Raw genomic sequence first — 24,167 nt, forward strand, 5'->3', positions numbered from 1 at the left:
AGCCATCTGTCATTTGCTTCACTTGCACCTTGAAATAGCCAGAACTAGAGTTTACCGCAAGAGTTCTGGTCTACAGAAAATATTTCTGTGGTGAAAGGAACTTTCTTTTATCTAACAGCTAAAGGTCCCACAATGGAATTGACTTAAACAAGCAGACAACGGGCAGATTCTCAGGAGATGACACACACATTAATGGAAAGGTGAACCGGTTAGGCCAAGTACTATCTGCCAAGGAGGGTCACGTGGTTGAAGCTTAAGTCCCTTCTTTGTAGGGAGAGAATAAAGTGAAAGCTATCATACACTTTAGTAGGAAAAAAAAAAGTGATTTTTCGGGGGAAGAGAAATAGTCCAAAGAATTTACAATAGGTGGAGAGGATACCTAACTTAGGAGGGTGCTGTCAGGTCTAGCCTTCCTTCCTGCAAGTTCATCTTGTGGAGAACATGGCCTGTGGCAGAGAAGAGAACCTCAGCAAAATCCCTTTCTGTGCTGCAGGAGAGAGAGAGAGAGAGAGAGAGAGAGAGAGAGAGAGAGAGAGAGAAGCAGGTGGCAGAGCCATAGAGATCTTGCTTCTCTTCTGGGTCAGAGATACAGCGGGCCAGATGCTGGCATTCAGAGGCTGGCTCGTAAACCCCAGCAAAATCCGACTCCAGTAATATCATCAAGTCAGACTCAAGGCAGATCAAGGTGGTCAGGTAGCAGTGTACCCAAAGGCCTGAGGGATGGGAGGCCCACTTGGAGCTTTGCCTCAGTCCTAAGCAAAGTCACTGTCTGTGTGAATAGTTCCCAGTTGTCCATATTTTATAAGCCAGTAAAACTTCAAGATACACGCTGGGCTGGGAAAAGACAGCAGTCGCCTTCAGGTTGTAAAATAAATCAAAACAGAAATACAGACGTGTGTGGTTAGAGCTAGCCCTCTGAAGAGCTGCTGGTGTAGCGTTTGCTTTTCTCATTTGCGTTCAGGGAACTGATGCTTGGGAACCCCTGCACAAAGCGTTGACTGTCTGCCAGGCCCCGCTCTAAGTGCTAGGAATGCAGTGAGGTGTGATAACAGCAGCTCAGCCCCAGAACACCTCAGGTTCAGAGACCCATGAGAAAATGTGTAGTTGTGGTCCTGAGTCGAGCCACAGGATGCCTACAGGGAGCAAGGTGAAGCACCTTGCTCAACGTCATAGGGCTTTTTCTTGTGGTTGCAATGAGGTGAATAATCATGATGATATAATATAATTAGGATGATATAATAATGGGGTTCCTTTCCAAGAACCCAGACTCTCACACCCATTCCTTTTCTTTCATAACTCAGAGTGCAAATAAATAAAAGCTATGTACAAGCTGGGCAGTGATGGCACATGCCTTTAATTCCAGCACTCAGGAGATGGAGGTAGGCAAATCTCTGTGCTGCCCATATACACACAGATGTAGGACCAGCCACAGGAACATGGTCAATCTACCAGAAGCCACAGTTCTCAAGAAATGGCCTCTCCTTTTCCACAGCTGTCCACAGCTCCTACACTGAGGGGAGGGGGGAATGAGTGGGAATTGAGATCTCAATGGTTTCTACCTCATGTATTGGTTGTGAAAGTTAAACCCCACAAGGTGTGAGGTGCTGTCACCACCTGCAGGTGCTGGTGAGTGTGAGGGAGGAAGAGTCACGCATGTAAGGGCCCTGTGGCAATGAGAGAGCCATAACAATGTGGCTAGAGTCGGGGGAGCAGGCAGAAGAAAAGAGGGTACAGAGGAAGTGAGCAGAGACTGGGATTTCTCTGGTCGGGGCATGCATTTGGATACCCACTGCCCCACAGGCAGTGGGTATCCGTGTGAACTTCTGAAGGCTTATCAGAAATGTGGACATAAATGGGGGGGGGGGGACTAGCCTGAGCTTGGGAATATTGAGATGGATGCTATTTGTAGGATGTAGGTAAGCCCCTGAGGGGCCACAAAGATGACTCCCTGTGGGAAGGCAGAACAGTGTGCAAAGATTTTAATCCCCACTGAGGATGTCCTTGTTGGGGGAGAACCGATTCTGCTCCATCAGCATGCATGGGAGAGACACTTCTAACAGAGAGTGCAAACCCTTGAGTGATGGAAGCACACTGTACTTTACAAAGTAATGTCTTATGCCAGGCGGTGGTGACACACGCCTTTAATCCCAGCACTCGGGAGGGAGAGGAAGGCAGATTTGTGAGTTCAAGACCACTCCAGTCTACAAGAACTAGTTCCAGGACAGGTTTCAAAGCTACAGAGAAACCCTGCAAAAAACCAAAAACTACAACAACAACAAAAAATCAAAAAAGCAAAGTAATGTCTATAAAAGTGGCATCCTGTTACTTTTGTGTTGGTCAACAAAGTGTGAGATTGGGACACATGGCCTCTGGCTCCTCGCTTTAATCCACGGCATCCATCAGCAAAGCCCATTTCTTTTGTTTTGTAAATTAAGATATAAAAAAAAGGACCTCAATGCCCAGTACTTCCTGGAGGAATTTGTGGATGCATTGAGACTGCAGGTCAGGAGGTCCAGGCTCCATCTGGAATGCCTAAGAATGGGACATTCACTATTCCTCCCGTCATGGTATTCTAGTATGTAAAGTGAGTCTCAGAATGCGGGGATCCATGGCTTTACAAACTTATGCTGATGAGGTGACTGGATAAATTTCTTGATAAAGATGTGATGTCGTATGAATACACCCCATTGTACTCTTGATTTATTTATGGTTTATGAACTATGTCACAGAAGAAACAAAAGTTTCATCAACTGTAACTTCTTAATTGCCAAAATAAGGAGCTGCAGTTAATGTGAGTCTTTGATTCTTAAAATCTTTGTACCAAAAGACAAAATACCCTAGACTGGAGAAGTTAGTGGCTCGTTCAAAGTGCTAGCAAACTCCACCCTTTCTGATGGATCACTGACTTAGTTTCTAACTTAAACCTTCAAAAAAAATGTTGCAAAACAAACACTGTTAAGACCACCATTTTGTTTTCTCCCTCTGCCCTTGATTGTCCTGAATTCCTAGAGATTGAAAGAAATTGCTTTGTGGACAGCAATGAGGGTTTCCTTGCATTTGTTTCTTCTCTGCACTTGGGATAAAAATGCTAGGACCCAAAGCAACTTCTAGATCTAAGGTTCCAGAGGAGTAAGAGTCAGTTGTGATCGCATGGCATTCAGAAAGGAAACCAGGAGATTGGCTCAGCTGCAAACACGAAGGCAGAGGGAGCCAACCAGAACTAGGGTGAAACTATGAACTCTCAAAGCCCACCCCCAGTGACATACGTCCTCCAGCAAACCAGTGCTGTCTCCCTAAACAGGGTCATCAACAGGGCACCGAGCTTTCAACTATGTGAGCCAATGAGGCACTGACTACATCCCTTAAATTATGGGGCAAAGCTCTCTCTCTCTCTCTCTCTCTCTCTCTCTCTCTCTCTTTTCTTCTTCTTCTTCTTCTTCTTTTTTTTTTTTTTTTGTGGGATGGGAGGTTTCAAGACAAGGTTTGTCTTTGTAGCTCTGCCTCTTAGAACATGCTCTGTATACCAGGCTGGCCTCAAACTCACAGAGATTTGCCTACCTCCATCTCCTGAGTGCTGGAATTAAAGGCGTGTGCCATCACTGCCCAGTTTGTACATAGCTTTTATTTAAAAATAATAATAATAATAATAATAATAATAATAATAAGACTTGATTGTTTGCATTTGGCTTTATATTCTGGGAAGACAGCTAATGCTGACATTTAAACTTTTTCTTCCAAACCAAAGTAGAATTCTGAGGAGAGAGGGAGAAAAAAAGAGAGATAGTTAATTTATTTTCTACTTTTTTGAAACTGGAAATGTTAGCAGTGAATAATTTCATTTGGAATGTTATGGATTTTACACCAAGTAATAGTAGAGCCAGTTCTATAAATGTCAGTTGAACTGAGAGCCTGGAGAGTGATAATATATGTATAAAAATATCATCATTTGTATATCCAAATTTGCCACCCCTTAAAGATGGACACTTCCCATGTCAAGACCATGCAGGTTGTCTACACAGACACCAGCATGGCCAGAGAAACTCCCTTTGTCTTTACTATTTGGAGGGATCTTGGTCAGTCACCCCCTCTTTCATACCTTTTATTTCCTAACTCCTAATATCTCCCAGATGGAAAAACTCTCGCCTCCACCCATCTTCCTCAGACTCTGTGAGTGGCAGCTTCCTTCTTGAGTGAAGCAGACTTGCCCAGGAGATGTTGCCCTCGTGTGGTTTTTCTCTTCTCTGAATTGTTGAAGGACAGAAACTTCCTCTAATATGCCACAGAGCTGATTCAGAGAAAACCCTTTTTCGCATGTAATAGAAGCTGTAGAGTCTTTTCACAGAAAAGGGACTGTGTGCCTGCAGTAACACCACCAGATCCTTCACACACTTTCAGAAGACTGTAGGTTTTCTGATGTCCGCCGACAGGAGCCCCTGGAATGTCTATTGTGGTACTTTGTCTCCAGTGGAGAAAAGAGCTTGAAGTTTGCATTCTAAAGCTTTCAAAGCCGAGGGTGAGTTCATTGGCCAGTTACCCATTTTGAATGCCCTCTTTTGCTGTCAACCAATGTGAACATAAACATAACTTCTTGAAAGTTGTAAGATTTGAAAAAAATAAAGTGTGGGAAAGCTTATAAACACACAGTAAGTACTCCATATAAAATGTGGATGTTCTTCATATGTCCTTTTATTTTCATATATTAATAGATAATCAATGAGCATCTTTGAACGCTTACTATATGCCAGGATGTGTTTATGTCCTTTCGGCTAGAGTCAACTCCTAGGTGGATGCTAGACTACAAGTAGTCTGTATATCACCTGCCATGAGATCGTGGCTTCCCTCACTGCATTCCCCACCTGCACCTGTGCTATGTATGAAAATGCTCAACACAGGCGCAGTCAGTTCTTGAGGGGCAGCTGTGAACAGGGGCATGTTTTCTATAAGATCAAAGAGCAGGAATAAGTTGCGGCCACATTGTTCTCAGATGCCATTATTTTAGAGAAAAAGGTTCCTCGGGGGCTCTGAGTACCTTCTGCATGGCTGTATTCGCTGTGACGTAAACTTCTGCAGCTGGGGAGGAATGACAAGCAGCTGACAACTCTTGAAACAGAAGCAGGAGTCATAGAAGGGGGTGGCCATGAAGTCACTGGATAGAACGTGCAAGCCAGATTTTCCAGCTCTGCAGAGTACACCCCTGGACTGCCAGAGCAGGCAGCTCTGCCACCCATATGTCTGCTCTGCCATGGGAACTGTGACTCAGTACATCCTCAGATATCCTCTTTGAAGCAGCCACTCTGAGCCAGAGGGGAATTTTTCTTTTCTTCACTTGCTCTTAACCATGATGTCTATATTTACCCACTGTGATCTTCAATTTTTTTTTGAATACTGAATCCTGAAAAAGACTATTTTTACTTCCTGCTCTTTGAGTCTGCAAATGTTCAGACACAAAATGCCTTCTCTAGCTCCTGGCCCAGTGGCCTCCGCTTTGTGTCCAGGTTGTGACCAGCCCTTTTTATTCTCTTGGCTTCAACTTAATTATGTCAGTATCTGCATCCTTCAGCAGACTGAAATGTTATTCTTTTATTTAATGCCATAAAATATGTCTAATCTCAAGTATAAATCTATCTTAATTAAGTTTTCTCCTTAGTACCGCGGTGCATAGCAGTGTGCTCATGTAGGAGCTATGCAAACAGATTGGAGAGGGGCCTTTCTAAGTGGAGTCCAGGGTTCAGTTTAAAAAGTACCATGGTGGGCTAGGGATGTAGCTCAGAGAGAGCATATTCATGGCCCTGGGTTTATTTCTGAATATGTTCATAATAGACAGATAGATAGATAGATAGATAGATAGATAGATAGATGATATATAGAGATGTAGAGAAGATGATCGATATATAGAAGATAGATAGATGATAGAGATGACATATTTATAATTATATATAGATATAGATGATAGATAGATAGATAGATAGATAGATAGATAGATAGATGATAGCTCTATTTGACCATTTTTGTGATGTTCCCATTCACTTGGTAGATTTACCTAATGAGAATAAAATCTCCTGCATTATTGATCTTGGGAAAAAGTAGCAAGTATCACATCTTTTTCCTGTGAAAACACTGAGATGAAATATTTCTATTTTTCATGTAGGGATCTTGCATTGGGTTTGAAAGACATGCTTCCAAGGTTAACAGAATTAACCCGTAATAGTGCATCATGCCTGTAGGTCACTGTTCCAGATATACCTGGGTTGAAAGCCCACACATCTAGGATCCCAAATGTTCCAAGTAACTGAGCCTGGCTGATGTTAGAATCATGTTCCAAAATATTTACTGCAGTTGGCCAACCATCTCAAATAACTTTAGGAAGAGGAAAAGTTCTATGGGTCACATTTGGAGATATCTCTACATTTATTGGCTTGTGGCTTTTACAAACTTCAAAGGCTTGGTGTATTTCCCACATAGGGATGGATTCTGGCAGGAAAATCATTTATAAAACAGGAGTTTAGAAGGATGTGAATCTGGGACACACTCATAGCAGCAAAACAGGGAAGTTAAGAATATTTAACTTCCATTAAGTTGTTAAGTACGAAGTCCAGCCTACTATTAAATGAATCATCTTCCTCTAAGAAGTGCTTCCAGCTCAGAACTGGAATTGCTCATTAAAATGAGGTCTAGGAGGGCTTGAGAATACCGCCTAGTACAGGATGGACCAGACCCATGCTGACCTCTACTTCTGGCAGAGTCTGGGGCACGTGGAACTTGCTCGGATATGTTTTCACAGAAAATGGTGTGAAGGCAGGGGACGAAAAGCAGAGCGACAGAAAGGATAGGGAAGATGTTTCTTCAGAAGAGAGAAATGGAGTGCATTGCTCCATTGATCTTCTTCTCTGGAGAGCTACATGCAGTCTAGCAAACCCATCTTCCAGCAGAAAACCCTAAGCTTATCCAAAAGCCGTGGGGATCTAATGTCCTCTGCAAAAGATATAAGAACTCTTAATCTCCAAGCCTACTATCCACTCCCTGAGGCTGCTGTTTTGTTGAGAACGATTTGATATTATGCCTTTTATTTCTTTGAAAATTACATTTATGTGTGTGTGTGTGTGTGTGTCTACATGTCTGTCTGTGTGCTCATGCGCACACACACACACACGCACGCACACACGCACTTTCACTCATTCATATGTAGACATCAGATGACACAGTAGATGGGATTAGAATACGTTCCTGCTTTCAGTGTAGGATCCAGGAATTAAACTTGGGTTGACAGGCTTAGCAGCAAGTACCCTTACCTGCCTGAGCTATTTTACCAGCCCCAAACTTTACATTTTTGTATTTTATGTAGGAGTGTTTCATCATCAGAACACCAACTGATGAAAGCTGGTAACTGGACTAGGAGTTACAGTTTGAAAAATCTTGCCTCTTACATGCATCAAGAGAGTCCCTGGGACCTGAACTCTTTCTCACAAGCTTTAGGAAATTTATGCTGGACAGGCTGGTGTGCACCTGGACCCTTGGCACTTTGGAGGCAAAGGTGGGAGAAGTGTGAGTTCAAGGCCAGGATGGACGACAGCGTAAAACTCTAGAGATCTAGGCTACCTAGCCGGTCTGAGAGAGATGGGAAGAGTAAGCAAGAAGAGGAAGGAAGAGAGGGAAGAAAAAAATAATACAAGAGAGAAGATAAAAGAGAAACCCTTACTATTCCTGGCAGATGTTTTAATGACACCCTGTCTGTTATACCTACCCAGTGATATGGTTTGTTCTACACCGGCAGGAAAGAAAAGCGAGGTAGAGATGTCAGCTGTATGGTTACAGGGGCTTGTAATAGGCAAAGGGAAACATTTCATAGAAATAGTCAAAATTCCATTTCAAAGAAGTTTAAGTTTTAAGAGGGAACTCATTTGTTGTTGTTTGTTGACAGAGATTTTCTGTCCTGCCTGGTCTTTCAGCTGTTAAGTCCCAAAGAATCATACAGAGGTCTACATTAGTTACAAACTGATTGGCCCATTAGCTCAGGCTTCTTATTTACTAGTTCTTATAACTTACATTAGCCCATAATTCTTGTCTGAGTTATCCACGTGGCTCAGTACATTTCTCCTTGAGGCAGTCACATCATGCTTTCTCTGCAGCTGGGTCACGACTGCAGACTGCAGAATCCTCTTCCCAGAATTCTCCTGTTCTCATTGCCCCGCCTCTACTTCTTGCATGGTAGTCTCGCCTATACTTCTTGCCTGGCTACCAGCCAACCAGCATTTTATTAAACAAGTACAAGAAACAAATGTTTTCAGGGTAAAACCATTGTTCCACAGCAGTTGTTGTTATTACTATTATGTGAATGAGATACAGGGTGCAGTTCTTCTTCAGAGGCCTGTGACACACACATCTGTCACTACTCTGCTTCAGAGAACTCCACCTCAGGCTTACTTAGCTCCCAGCAGCTCAAGGTTAGGCTGTGGGGTTCCAGACCTGATGGAGCTGCTCTTCTCTTGGGCTTAAGGACGTGATGGTAGAACTGTATGCTTCTGAGTCAGCTTTTCACATCCCTGATGGTATTTGCTTCTGTGTTATCTTTTCTAGGTTTGCTGGCATGGGAAACCTGCTCAAAGTCCTGACCCGGGAAATTGAGAATTATCCACACTTTTTCCTGGATTTTGAAAGTAAGTCCTGAGCACTGTAATACAGGAATGGAAACTTGGTACTTGCTCCATAGCTTGTTCGTAGGGAAGTTATAGAGATTTCCAATGAAACTCAAGTCAAATCCAAGTGGTATTATGTATTTCTTTCTGACATTATTTCTAAGCCGTTTTCCTCCATCGATTTTGACTTCTAGAAACCTAAACAAAGGTTTGGTTTAACTGGTCCATGTTTTTTTTATATATATATAAAGATTAGCTTTGGTAATATATACATTAAACTTTATCATGAAACTTCCTTAAGATTACACTTCCAAAGAAAAATTGCAAGCTCATTAGCTGACATGGATTAGCACTAAGTACCCTTATACGTACAAGGGGAGCAGTGACGGCCACCAGAAATCAGGCTGACTATTTGTCATCAGTGCCCTCTATTTTATGTATTATTTAATTGCATAAAATTATTTGGGATCTTTCAAATCCTGGCCTTGTTCATAAGATTATTGCCCCAGTTTTTTTTTTGGGTTTTTTTTTTTTTGGTTTTTCGAGACAGGGTTTCTCTGTAGCTTTGGAGCCTGTCCTGGAACTAGCTCTGTAGACCAGGCTGGTCTCGAACTCAAAGAGATCCACCTGCCTCTGCCTCCCGAGTGCTGGGATTAAAGGCGTGCGCCACCATCGCCCGGCTTGCCCCAGTTTTTATTGTCAGTTTGATACAGCCCAGAGTTACCTAGGAAGAGGGAACCATAATTAAACAATTAATCAAATTAACCTGTGACTGTGTCTGGGGTGTTGTCTTGGTTGTTTACTGTAGGCAGCAGCATCCCTAGTTGGCCCCAAACTGGATAAGAAAGCTAGCTGAGTTCTGTGAGCCAGGGAGATAGCCAGAGAGCAAACAAGTAGGGAGGGTTTCCCCAGAATTTCTGCTTCATTTCCTACCTGGCTTCCTTCAATGATAGATGGTGACCCAGGAGTGTATTCCAAATAAACCCTTTCTTCCGCGTGTTGCTTTTGGTCAAAGTGTTTGGCCATAGCAGCAGAAACACTAAATAGAACAGTTACATCTCCATCACCAAACCAGTATAATCAATTTTTTTTCTGGTGTAAAATGGCCTAAAAGTCATTGTTAAATAAACAGAGATTCTGTGTTGTTCATTTGATTGACTGACTGTGCTGACTCAAACTAGGTTGATATTCCCACTCTTTTCCCCTTGTGCATGTGTGCCTGCGTGTGCCTACGTGTGAATGTGTATGCACTCATGCCTCAGTGAGACTGTAGAAGGCAACTCTCGGGAGCTGATTCTCAGTTCACACTTTGAGGAATTCTTTCTTATGATTTCTGCCTCCACCCAGCATACTGCCAACTCTACCCTGCGTACTCCAGGCTCTGCCCTGCATACTGCAGCCTCTACCCTGCATATTGCAGTTTCTACCCTGAATACCCCAGGTTCTGCCCTGCATACTGCAGACTCTTAACATGCACACTCCAGGGCCCACCCAGCATCCCCCAGGCTCTACCCTGCATGCACCAGGCTCACCAGCCAGCAAATATACTTCAGGTTCTGCCCTGCATACTGCAGACTCTTAACATGCATACTCCAGGGCCCACCCAGCATACCCCAGGCTCTACCCTGCATGCACCAGGCTCATCAGCCAGCAAATTCCTTTGTCTCTGCCTCCTATCTCACTATAGGAGTGCTGGGATTACAGATGCTGGCTATCCTACCCAGTTTTTTAAACATGGGTTCCAGGTCATCAGGCTTGCATGGCTGTTGCTTACCCACTGAGCCATCTCCCTGCTCCCCCACACCCCACAGGAGCTGGAACACAGCTGGACATCTCTTTTGTATTCATGCCCACTGCCCTCTTTAACTTGCTAGACACTTTAATTTGTCAAGTATTTATATTAAAGAAAATGGCCAGAACGCCTTCACGTATAGATGGAATTTTCTAGCACTTTTGTTAATTAAATGTTAGACGACCTTTCCAAGTTGTAGAGCGAAAGCCCTCTAAGGTGTTGCATGGCATCTTTGACATATTTAAAACAGCTGCTCAAAAAGGAGAGCGACTCCGGAACTCATGAATTCTGATAACAAAACTCTTAATTACATTCACTGAAGGGTACTTGGCTTCTGATCTAACCCCATTCCTCCCTGTTGTTATTGGTTGGCTTGACTTGGTTTTATTTACATTTGGTTTGATAAGGATTTCAGCTCAGAACTCAAGATGAATTTGCCTGTGATTCTTCTGCAATCTGTCTGTCTGCCTATATGTACACATGTGCATATATTATTATTATTAAAGTAAGATCCATCAATAGCCTTAAATAAGTTGCCTGTAATCTTAACCACTTTGTTACTTTAACTTTAATCGTCCCTGCCATTTTTTTAAGATTCATTCATTTACTATGTGCACAGAGCTCTGCCTGCATGCATGCCCTCAGGCCAAAAGAGAGCACCAGATCTCACCACAGATGGCCTTGAGTCAACATGTGGTCACCTGGAACTGAACTCAGGACCCCTGGGAGAGCAGGCAGTGCTTTAAACCTCTGAGCCATCTCTCCAGTCCCCCCCTACCATTGTTATAGCACACATTTTGCATGATTGCATTCAATGCATGAAGTGGTTAAGAATAATGTTACAGTCTGCATTCATTCACAGTTCCCCAACACCTAGGAGCCCAGAGTAATCCCATGTCCACTCACGCTGGGAAGCCCTAAACACATGAGTCTGCCCTGACTCCCACCTACCTGACAGAATTTGGCGGCCCCCCTTGCTGGTCTAATTGTCTTGATTTCTTGGCTTTCTACACTGCTCTGAATGTTGAGTCACTTGTCAGGACTAATCTTCAGGACCTTGAAAGAGTACAGATAAAACCTGTGAGGATTTAAAGCCATGTTTTCCAACTGGTCCACCCTAGGGCTCTGAGGTTTGCCTTGGAAAGCCTCTCCCCACTGCATGGAAGGCAAGGTGGCCTGAGAGAGGACTCAGTTCCTTTTCCCTGTTGTCACTGTGCTCTGATCTGCTCGGTCATGTGCTGCGGGCATTGTTTTCCTCTTTAAGGATAGGTCCTGGTGGCTAAGGGATACATTTATAGAAATTTGATATCCATGATACAAAAACTCCCTTTGCAGATATAATTCTTCTTGCAGATATAATGAAGAGATTATAATTTCTTCAAGATAAGAAAGCAAGCTCTTGATTTCCATGCCTGGTGCCTTTCTGTTAGGACTATAAATAACTGTAATCTATAAAGAAAATATGAATTTTGAAAAAAATGTACAAAATTCTGCTTCTTTTTCCAAAGAGAGAATAAAAAGAAACTCCTTTCATATCCTCCAGAAGTGTAGTTTTATTTTTCCTAAATTCTAGGAGGGACTGGCTGAGCTGAGGTCACACAGGGAGTGGTTAGGGAGGGGAGATGGGGACCTGAGTCCCTCCAGCTCTCTTCTGCTGCTTTACTGTCCCCAAGTGCCTGTCACAGCAGCCATCAGCTTCTCTGAACACCCCGCATCGCTCTGTTACTGACTAGGAAGAACATGCTTTATTCCTAAACTAAACACGTCTCATGAAAAAGCCAGGGAAAAAAACAACACAGCAAAAACATTCTTTTTATCCTAAATACCATCCCCTTCACCTCTCGCAGGCAGGTTTTCTGTGTGTAGTATTGATTGTCCTAGAACTCACTCTGTAGACCAGGCTGGCCTCAAACTCCCAGAGTCCCACCTGCCTCTGCCTCCCAGAGTGCTGGGATTAAAGGTGTGCACCACCACTGCCCATGGCTTAAATATCGTATTCCTTAAGGAGGTTTCTAAGAAAGACCAATGGTAAGAGAGGTGGAAAATGTGGATGTCAGGAATATTTTCCCTTGAATCTGTGGCTTGCAGATTAATCAAGAAAATGTATGTTGAGCCTGATATGATTTTTTCCATGTCAGCCACACACAAGCATGATTGGGGACTAAATGAGAATAAGCCTAGTGGAAAAGTGACAGATTAAAAAAAACAGACAGACGTTTACGTGAAGACAAGCTAGGAGACTTGAGAAAGGCATAACTTGCCGCTAGAGAACGGAAGGGAACAGAACTTGCATCTAGGTTCTGGAAATGGAGGGCCACAGGAGGGATAGGACAACACATGGTGAACAGGTGGCCCTTTAGTGAGTCTTAAAGAATGGTGAGGTTTCTACGGGCCCAGATGGGATGAGGAGTTCTCCACCAGATGGAAATAGTCAATGGGAGGTGCAGAAATTAGAATAGAAGGGGCATGTTTGAAGAACAACAAGAAGTCCAATTTAGACAGAGCACCCAAGGCCTGTTGAGAAAACGGGGTGGGGGTGTGTGGAATGGAAGGGCTGGCTTGGTAAAGCTGGCACCAAATACACTTGCCAAGCCAAGACTGGAGGCTCATAATCAGAGCTCACAGCCAGACAGAAGAGCTAAGATCCTCTGGAGAATGGGGAAAAAATAAGAGCTGGACAGATGAGCCGCACTTCAGGTACCACACTGAAGAGGGCGCCAGTGGGCAAGGGGTCCTAGAGAGATGCCACAGTAGAGATGCAAGGATACCCTACTAAGTTGAGGTTCTGGGGCTAAAGCCTGGGTGTTGTGGCCTAGCACCTCACCCTTTGTTGAGCAGGGATTTGAGTACTATATGAGCATCAAGTGTAGAGAATGAGGTTGTGAAGGAAGAACCATGTAGGTCAAATCTAGGCAGTTAGGAGAACATAGGTAGTCCTCATATCTAGTGGGCAATAAAGAGAACAATTGAACTGGGAGATGATCGCTGAGCATTCTGGTGTCACCAGTCACCCTGAGAAAGAATATTTGGGGTTTGTTGCTTTCTATCCAGAGGCTGGGTGGTAAAGAGTTAAGGAGCAAGGGGTAGAGAGAGAGGAAGGAAGGCTGAGCAGCATGTAGTAACAGCTTAAATGAATTTTAAGCTTCTTTCAATGTTGAATATTCTTTTTGAAGTCAGTGATGGGATATAATTGAACTGGGTCAAATAGATATAATTAAGCTGGGTCAAAACATAATACAAAATTAGACACATCTGTCCTTGGGTTCCTCAGTGGCAAAGATCTGATTTAAATTCCTGTTGACCTTTTCAGTGAGTTCTACAATTTATGCTCATATTTTCCCACAGATCCTTAGCATCTTTTTTTTTTTGTGTGTGTGTGATTGCATCTTTTATCCGTTTACTTTTTTTTCTTTTTTGTCTCTCTCTGTCTCTTCACTAGGCCTCACTCTTCTTTTTGAAAGTCAGGAGGCAGGGGTATGGTGAGGAAGGTTGATGAATGTCATTCCAGCCAGGGATGGTTTGAAGGGCATTGCGCAAGAAGTATGGCTGGAACCCTAAGGCAGATTGCTCAATCAGAGCCTCCACAGTGGCCCCTAAGGTGGGCAGCAGGCATCAGCCTTCCATACAAAGGGATGCAGTGAGTCCCAGACAGGAGTGGTTAGAAACATCTGATGAACTCTTTCTCATAAAAGTAGCTAAGCTTCACCCAAAAATTCTGACTCAATGGTCTGGTCCATAAGGATCTGCTTACCTTCTGATGCTCAACCAAATGTTCTGACTCCTTCCAATGCTCAGCCAGAAGATTGGTAACAATCTCTAGCTAATGCATCCAGTACCTGCCATCGTGTTCAGTAACAGGGGAGCTACAGCAAGCAACCGTATGAGTTCTGAGTAATATTCTTCAAGACAGTAAACATTCAAGTACCTTAATGGGGATTGGTGGTCACATGAGCGTGATCTCAGAGCTCAGGAACTGGAAGGAGTATTGCAAGTTTGGGGCAAGGAGGTGAGTCAGACTTTATGGTAAGTTTAGGGACAGCTTAAGTTACATATAATACACACACACACACACACATACGCGCTCTTTCATACACATACACATTCTTGCATGCACAACAACAAATAATAATAAATATCTTTAAAGTACTCAAAAGCACGTTACTTGGAAGGAAGTTTTTGTCTACCAGCAAACAATTTGATCTATCAAAGATTCCTCTGAGATCTGAACAGACATCTCTCCAACAAAAATAAATAATTATCCACGGAAAAGGAATATTCAGTATTATCAACTAGGAGGTAGAGCTACCATGAACCAATGCCCACAAGGGTGACTGTCATCAAAACGAAGAGGATAAAAGTGCTGTTGAGATTATGAAGACATTGGAATCCACAGGCAAGTAGGGAATTAAAACGGTCCGTCTGCTTCGAGAGACAGTTTGAAATGCTCAAAGGTTAAGGCTCAAGTTACCACATGATAGGGCTGATCCTGCATATGCCCAATAAAATGAAAACATATACATAAGACTTGTATTTGAGTACTAACATGTGACATCATTCAGAAGGACTGAAAAGTAAAATCCAAATGCTCGTGAGCTGGTGAATAGGCAAATAAAATGTGGCATATCCATTCAACGGAATATCACTGATCAATAAAAGATGTGAATTACTGAAACACGCTACAGCGGAGACAGACCTTGAAACCTTGTTAAGCTAAGTGAAAGAAGCCAATGACCAATACTACACATGGACTCCATTTGTATGGAGTGTTAGAGAAGGCAGATCTGTGGATAGAGACAGTCCAGCTGGTCTAGGATATCTTGTAGATGGCTGTTTCCTGATTCGCTTGACTCAGCTCCATTTCCCCCATTCTGGCTCCTGTAGAAACTCTGGTTTACTGTGCCTCAGAGGCCACGTCCCTTGGCTCCCGCGCCTCCATGAAATGCTCCCAGCGATGGTCCCTGCTTCCGACTCTCATAGGACCCAGAGTATGGGAATATTTGAAACCCGAGCTCCCTGCTGTCCTTTCAGGCAGACCCAAAGCCCGACGGCCAGAGTATCTTCTTACATTTTTCCTCCTGTTCTAAATTTTTCCTTGTCAGCATCAGGTTCATGGTACCTGATACCCTTTCTGCCATGAACTCCTAGGGCTTCTCGGCCTCCAGGCCAGGTCCTGCAAATGGAGCGATTGTGAGCATGTTAACATGTGAACATTTCCACTATTTTCTTCTTGGGTACATTTGTGGAACCCTCCTTTTCTTGCCTCCCCTCTGCCAAGCTTGAAAGCCCCTGCTGCCCCCATTGTCCAGGACAGTGGTCTTTCTTTTCAGATTTTATTGCACTCTATACACAGCCTCTGTTCTTACAGTAAAAGTAATGAGGCTTGGTTTGTGTGCTGTGTGACTTGTTCTCTTTGTTAGGAAGAAAGCAATATTCCTTGCAACTTTTATTTGTTTCCACAATAGTATGAAAATTTGCTACAGAGCTATGGATTTATGCACAACAAATTAACATTAATTCTTTTGTGTCCTTGAATATATAGTTAGCACATCGAGGCTTTCTTGATCCCCTCAAAATGAAAATGAACGGGTTTTTGACTAATCAGGATTGATACTGATTCACACACAGAGTTAATTACCTTTAATTTTTGATGTTTTCTGTTTTATCCTGAGTTCTATCATCTTAGCAGATTTTTAGTTGTACAGTACACTGTCGTTAACTAGCCAAATCATCGCTCCCTGCATCTAGAACTTAATGATTTTGCACAACAGAAGCGTCATCTCTGCTAATTATCAACCATGTTGCCCACCCCAGTGCCCCTGACACTACTCTTCACATTGCCTCTATTAATTGACATTTTTATGTGCATCGCATAAGTGAGATCACGCAGTGTGCATCTTGCTGTAACTAGTTTATTTCAGCTGTTGTATTATATTGTATTGTCTCCGAGGCTCATCTGTAGTTTTGTGTATTGCACGCTATCTTTATTAAATCTGAACACCATTGTAATTGTACTTATGTTGCCTTTTCATTCTCTGTTCCTTTTCAATCAGTGGTTCTCAACCTTCCAAATGCTATGACCCTTTAATACAGTTCCACAATCATAGTTATTTTCCTTACTACTTCATAGCCATAAATTAGTTATTGGTATGATTCATAATGTGATATTCATAATGTGATGAGCTGATATTTCCAATGGTCTTAAGCCACCCCTGGGAAAGGGTTTATGTTTATCAACCCCTATCAGAGTTGTGACCCCCAGATTGAGAACCATGGGAGCAGAAGGACTGCTTTATGGTTGTTATAATCCAGTTTTTCATGCGATCATGAAGGGTATTCTGGGCACCAGGCATTCTGTTTGTCATGGTGTAAACGACTGAAGATCTTGTAGCCTGGTTGGGAAGCAGACACAGAAGCTGGCATCTAAGATGTATTGTTGGTTTGGGCATTGTTTGAGGCACTGTCAGCAACTGAACAATGCAGTTTTCTTCGGCTACTGTAGCTCATCACTGGTGGACACTTCCTTGAGATGAAGACTTAGAGAAAATCACGAGCTTAGATTATTGTCTCCTCCTGTGTCTGTCATCTTGCTGAGCATGGAGTGCAATTTCATTGGCTTTCGTGGACACTGATTGAGTGGCTATATGCAAAGACTCCTCCCATTTTTAAGGATGAAACAGATATAATGGTGACTTCTTGCCAGGGGCAAAGAGACCTGGAAAGATAAGATGTTGGCACATTAAAATGAGAGTGTTAGAAGGACTTGGTCTCTTCTTGAAAGCATATTTTTTTTTATTTCATTGAGAAAGTAAGATATGAGCAGAGCAGAGGCAATGGTACGGGACTTAAGTATATCCCAAGCAGAGATCAAATACTACACTAACCAGAAGAACAGATCCCAAACTAGTCTAAAGAATTATTCCTGAGTGAGTAGCGGCTAGAATAATGGAGGAGCTGGAGACGTGGTTCTGCAACGAAGAGCACATACTGTTCTCTAGAAGCCCGCCGTACTCTTCTCACGCAAGATCCATACTCAGTTACGCACCCATGCTGGGTAGCTCACAGTTGCCTGTAATTCCTTTCTAGAGAATACCAGTGCCTCTGGCCTCCAAGGGATCCTGCACACATGTGCACACACACACAATTAAAAATTAAAGATGAATCTTTAAAATGGTAGTGTTCTTATGAGACAAACCTGTGTCTCATAAATTAATCCAGGGATAACAGCGATGGGGGTGATAATTAGGGAAATTCTAAAAAAAAAAAAAAATTACCCTATCAGTGTACTTACAAAAGGTTTCAGTTTCCTGTTCTTGGGAACAGAGGTCTGTATCAGGTTAGGCCATCATCTGGGATGTCTTTGTGGACTTCCCACCTCAGCTGCTCTCCTCTTGCCCCTGTCACCTGTCAGCCTTGCATCTGCAAAAGTGGTTCAGAGGCTGCTAGAAGACGGATGGGAAACATTTTTCTCACTTCGTGACCAAATGTCTTTTTCTAGTATGCTCACTTGACAAAGGAGAGTGATAAAAATCAAAACAGAACAAACCTGCAAAGTGGTTTCTGGATCCAACACAAAAGTGACAAAATGTGCTCTCCCGGAGCCTAGGCAAGCAGCTCCCGAGTAAAGTGGTTGTCGGGCAATTGGGAGGACCTGAATTCTGATCCTCCAGACTGGTGTGAAGCCATGTGCGTTGATACATCTCTGTATCCAGTGCTCTTGTTCTTGGAGACACAGGGATCCTTTGGCCCCGAGAGGTGTGTACCCGCCTGTGGGCACAGTGGTGAACAACAAGAGACTCTCTCTCCAGGTGGAAAGTGAGCACTGACCCCTGAGGTTGTCCTCTGGCCTCTCTACGTATGCGCCTATACTTATGCATGTGCATTTGCGTGTGCGTACACACATGTATACATGCATATACACAAATTCAGAGAGATTTTTTTATATTCCATGATATTCTAGCACTACAGCTTTCTGAGACCTTTAACCTTGTCTAAACTCTCCGTACATCCCTTCAGGTAGGAAGCAGACAGGGCTGTTATTAACTTCCCTTTCTTCACCGAGATTTAATCTGGAGTTTAGAGGGGGGGGGTGGGGTTAGCTGGTGTGCCCCGAGGGCAGTATTCAGTGAGTGCCAAGGTGACAGAGGATTTGCTTAGAGCACTAGGTCCAACCAGGAATCCCAGTGAAGCAGATGAAATAGACAGCCCTTCACTCGCCCAACCCTGCTCAGTCCCTGGGGTTTGCTCTGTGGAAAGATCGTTGGGCTCTGGTGTGTGATAACCGATGTCCTGTCCAAACAAATGTGTCAGCCGGGTCCCACTTCCACGGTCCAATGGACCCTTGGATTTCACGCTTCTTCTGTAAACAGTATCTCACTAGAGGCTATTACCATTGTACATTGCCCCAAACTAACACCAGGTAATTATTTACGTCTCTTAGTTTATTCGGAACGCAGGAGAGGGTGGGAGAGTATGGAAGTGGGTGGGAAGATGGGTTGGGGATTAAATTTATGACTTGGGCAAATCCTTTCTGCCGTTTCTCGCTCCAGTGTTTACGCAGCAGTCATGGGGCACAGAGATAGCTATATATCCTGATGATGAAATGCCACGGCTGCCTTCAAGACCAAAGGCATCTCGTAAATTGTGTCTTCTCGGATTATTTTAGGTTAATTTGCTTCTCTTTCAGGTTCCCCTCACAGGCCTAAGTAGGCTGTGGGGGGAAAGGTGTGCTCGTCGCTGCTGCCTTTGAAGACAGGTTGAGGCCCTGGCTGATTCACAGAGATAAAGCCCTTCTGAATTGACAGCCTGTTTCCAGTTGGAGGCCGGCTGTTGTTCCCTGTGAAATCTTTCTGACAAAGGCAACAGCTTTCTTCCCTGTTAGCACAGAGGAATGCCAAGCATTTGGCTTTGAAAAGAAAATATCAAGGGTCCTCCAGAGGGATACCTTCCACCTCGCCTCCAGCAGCACCCAAAATGTTGGCAGTTGACATGCACCAACCCTCACTAGCAATTGCAGTCCAAGGAGAAGTCCATATATCCTCTGCCTGGGAACAAAGTGAACGTCCTTTGTCTTAACTGATAAAAGGGTTGTTTACCTACTTAACATTGTAGACGCGTGAAATCTGCTGAGTTCTCCACAGCCAAACTGGGGATGTAAGGTCATAATACATATGATGCATTTTCATACTTTCCACAGCAGCGAGTCCAAAAAGGACCCTTAAATCAGCGCCTGGATAATGGCTAGGATACAGATGGTCCAGGCCTTCTCGGAGTATTGGCTTCTGAAATTGCCTGTGTAAATCACAAGGACTTTAACAGCTCTGTCGTCAGACAGGATGAGCACTCACTGCATGTAGCCATTCCTCTCAATTCACTCAAGTAATTGAAGATGATTAGACAGTCAGGATGAGAGGCGTAGAAGAAAGATCCCTGAAGAAGTCATTGACTACGTATGACTAGAACCAAGGACTCCCATCAGGAGTGGTAGTGTGAATGCGTGTAATTGTGTATATGTGTTTATGTGTGTGCATGCATGTGTGTATGTATTTGTGTATATATAAATGTGTGCATTGTGTAAGTGTATGTGTATAGATGTGTGTGTGTATCTGGAATGTGTGTATGTGTACACCAATGTGACAAATGTGTGTGCATGTGTGTGTGTGTGTGTGTGTGTGTGATATACCACTTCATAAAAAGTCAAGCTTCCTATTAAAAATAGAAAAGCAAAGACCATAGTTCAGAGTTGCTGGTCACTTAGCCAATGCTCTCAAGGTTACTGGGGAATTAAACACAGTAACCTTTTCCAGCACTAATTCTTCAGGGTCCCTTTTAAGATGTCATTTCTCGACATCTGAAAACTCAATAAACTTTTTAAATCTGGTTAGCAGGTGGGTCTGAATATCGGGAATGCTGGAAAAGAATCCAAATCCTTTCACAGAGTTTGTCCCAGAAAGCAAGGCAAGGTCAGTGACAGGGATGGAAAAGGCGTTGGCAGCGTTTTAGTCTCCCAGACAGAGCAAATGTCCCAGTAGCTTGCTAGCCATAATAAGACCCTGGGCAGTGGAAGATTTAAGCACACATGTTGATGAAGCGAGAGTCAGTTTGGTCACCATTGAATATGGATGCCGTAGTGGCAGACACACAACAGGACAGGGATGGAAGCGTTGTTGATTTCACTGCCTCCTAGCACCCACATCCCATCTCCTGGCTGAGTCCCAACTGAATCCAGTTTCCCATGTCCTTATTGAGTATCTCTATTAAATGTGATAGCATAAGAGTACCGAATATGTGTGTAAACCCTGTATCCAAAGAACTCAGAACTCAGACAAGCATCCCCAAATGAGGCTGGCAATGTAGCTCGGTACATAGAGTGCTTGCCTCGCATTCCTGAAGCCCTGGATTCCATCCCTAGCACAGTCAGGTCTGTGGCACACACCTGACTTCCTAGCCCTTGAAAAGTGGAAATAGGATGATCAAGACAATCAATAGATTATATAGTGAGGGCTGGAGAGATGGCTCAAAGGTTAAGAGCACTGACTGCTCTTCCAGAGGTCCTGAGTTCAATTCTCAGCAACCACATGGTGGCTCACAGCCATCTAGAATGAGATCTGGCATGCAAGCATACATGGAAGGAATGTTGTATACATAATAAATAAATAAATAAATCTTTTAAAAAATAGATTATATAGTGAGTTCAAGCCTGAAACACGTGAGACCCTGTCTCAAAAGAAAAAAATCTAAAATGTGAAAATTATATATAAATCATTACTTCAACTATATGTCTGACACATTTTCCTTGAGCACATACTATATACTAACCAGGCACTGAAAATATGTAATCAGATGAAACAAATATGGTCAGAGCCCTATGTCTAGTGGATAAAATTATTATTAATTAGTTCTGAATTTTTAGTACTGTGGGATGTAAGTGGAATGAATCTTTGGATTCCATATGGATTTGGGACAATGGTAAATGTCACTTGGGGTTACACAGCCCTTTTACCACTTGCATAATGAGACAGACACTAGGAAAGACACATCCAGTATGCAGCCTGATCCATATACATTCTGGGATAACTACAAGTGTGACTCAATACCTTTGTAGGTGACAACAGCATGCCACAGTGTCAAAAGTTTGAACAGTCCTGAGATTAGAGTCTCTCAGCTGTCCCTGCACTGAGAAAGCTGGGCAACCCGACAGTGGTTTGAGTCCCTTGTGAAATATTCCACCTTCCGGATCAGAAGTCATGGTGGCCTGTGGGCTGGCATGAGGGACCTAACCGTTGACTGGAAGAGAAATTGACTTCAATTCCGTGACAGGAAAGGTGAGAGAAAATCGACTGTCCCGTGGAGTAGCAAATTCTGGCAGAAAATGAGCCAACACACCTCTAAGCCTTGATGGGAGAGGAAGTGTCGGATTAGGTTTCTGCACCCCTAACAGGACTGTGCTACAAGCATCCCTAATGGGGAGAACATCTGCCAAAGGAAACAGTCTCCCAGAGAAGGAGGCTGGACCCTGAGGGTCATGTTTATATCCTCTAGCTGCTAGGAGAACAGCTCTGTCAAGTAGAAAATGCTCACCCTGCACCCCAAGTCCACGTCCTGTAGCTTGGAAAAAATGCCACCCCCTAAGCTGTTTCATGCAAACTCTTTGTGGCCAAAAGAATGTCCCTGCCAGTTTATTGAGGAAAGTGTCACTTCACCTGCCATGGAGACAGGAGCTGGTTGTTCGAGCTGGAGGACCGCTTTGAGGCCGCTCTGTAGGATGTTTATTTTTGAAAGCACTTAGGAAATTCCTCTCTTTCCTATGAAGTGGCGTGAAAGCTTTCTCCTTTTGTGGTTTGTGGCCAACAGGATGCTTTTTAGACTTTGTCTGTGCTTGGTGCCACTCAGTTTTAATTCTGTTTCATACGACACTGTTCCTTAGTGACTTGTTGAGATGAGACCATGTGGCAGAGGAGATGCGACACATCTCTTCGCCTCCCGGGACAACCCTCTTCCACAAACAGTTGTAGAACTCTGAACCTCAGATGGGGCACACTCTCCATTTTGCTTGTGTCTTCTCGAAATGCTTCATCTGAAAATTTTCTACCTTAGAAACAGTGTGTTCCTGGATTTGAGTGAGTGCTTTTTTTTTTTTCTTTAGTTTCTTGTTGTGTTGTTTTAATGTCTTGTGTATGGGTGTTTTAACTATTTGTTTGTCTGTATGCTGTGTATGTACCTTGTGCCTAAGGAACCAGAGGAGGGCATCAGATCCCTTGGAACTAGAGTTACTAGATGATAATTAGCCATTCTGTGGGTGCTGGGAACTGAACCCAGGTCTTCTGGAAGAGCAGCCAGTGCTCTTAACCCCTGAGCCTTCTTTCCAGCTCCTGGGTGCCTCGTTTTTATTTGCTTTGTAGGCTTTTTGCTTTGCTTTGTTTTGTTCTTCTTGTGTTTTCCTCCCTTGCCACTATTGCAGTTTAGAAACTCCTGGCTCCTCCCTTGGATTTTCACCAAAGTGCTTTCCGCAGCGACAGACTTCCTAGCTCATGGATGTGCAGGCTTCCTTTTATGACATCCATATTGCTTTGAGGAAACGGAAAGGGATAACATATGAAGTGATTCATATTGTGAAAAACCTCAGACCTGATACTATTTCCGCAATGTTTGTGGGAAGCAAAAAATTCGGGGATAGAGGAGGAATCAGCTGTTCTTTCCCCTTCATTTCCGGGTTAGCATCTCTGATCTCCCGACATCTCGGTCCCCTGTAGGCCCAGCTGTGTGCCATCTAGTCATCTGGCCCTAGGCCACTCTGTTCCCTCTCTCTGTAGATATACCTTCTTCTCTCTCCCACCTCGGCTACCATGCTCGAGTCCTGACAACTCCAACACCTTCCAAACCACATTCCTTGCCTAACCCTGACCTGCAGGCACCTCGGACCCACTTAATACCCAGTTAACATTGTATCATTTCTAGGAAACATGTTTTCCCAGTATCTGGGAAGCCCATTGAGGGTCTATAATTTTCTGTCTTATTTTTAGGTGTTGCTTCTCTTCTTAATTTGTCGGCATCACACATATACACAGTATATTATGAGCATATTCACCTCCATTACCCTTTCTTATTCCTCTCCCACCCCCGTTAACCCCCTTGTTCTTCCAAACAATTATGGGCTTTGTTTCTTTTCTTTCTTTCACTATTTAAAATTTCCTTGGAAGCTACCAATTCCTTTGTTTTTGACAGGACCTGGTGAATAAAGTAGTCCCAAACTTGCCACGGGCATCATTCCTGAGTTTGACAGGAACTTCTCTGGCCTCCTCTGGCCATCAACTCTCCCTGGTTGCCCAGGCTGCTAATGCACCCAGCCAACACTCCCGTTACCTGTCTTGTGAATCCATCTCTGACACCCCAGACTCCCACTAGTGATGAAAACACATCATACGTTTGCAGCATCTGCCCTTTGTCCTGTGAAAAGATTAAATAAAATTGGGGTTGGGTCAGGGGAGTGTCAGACTTCATACAACTCTGTCATTGTCGCTCTGTTAGTTAAGTCACTGACAGCATCCCTCATCTCGGGATTTAAATACCTGGAAACAAAGTCACGTGGCATGTTGTTTGTCCCTCTCTCCCTGAGCAGTGGCATCATTTTACAGGAAGAAACTAGACTGAGTTTTAACACTTATGAGAGCAGTGATAGCCCATGTTTCTCAACTATCGGTCTCCATGAAATGCTTCTGGGGGTAAGAACCTGTAAGGTCTCCAGG

The 24,167-nt window shown here is 43.6% G+C and overlaps 1 protein-coding gene across 1 annotated transcript in view; it reads left to right on the forward strand.

Moving 5' to 3' along the window:
- LOC121432472 (CYFIP-related Rac1 interactor A) overlaps window positions 1-24,167 on the forward strand; it is a 115,543-nt gene that overhangs the window by 68,637 nt on the left and 22,739 nt on the right. Inside the window, exon 3 of the mRNA XM_041630463.1 lies at window positions 8,575-8,654. Coding sequence (XP_041486397.1) covers window positions 8,585-8,654 — 70 coding nt within the window. The 5' untranslated portion in view covers window positions 8,575-8,584. The remainder of the gene's footprint in view (window positions 1-8,574; window positions 8,655-24,167) is intronic.

This window comes from Microtus oregoni, unplaced genomic scaffold (assembly GCF_018167655.1).
Source record: "Microtus oregoni isolate MIOR12 unplaced genomic scaffold, Mior012 000034F_ref0000314, whole genome shotgun sequence".
NCBI classification, from domain to species: domain Eukaryota; kingdom Metazoa; phylum Chordata; class Mammalia; order Rodentia; family Cricetidae; genus Microtus; species Microtus oregoni.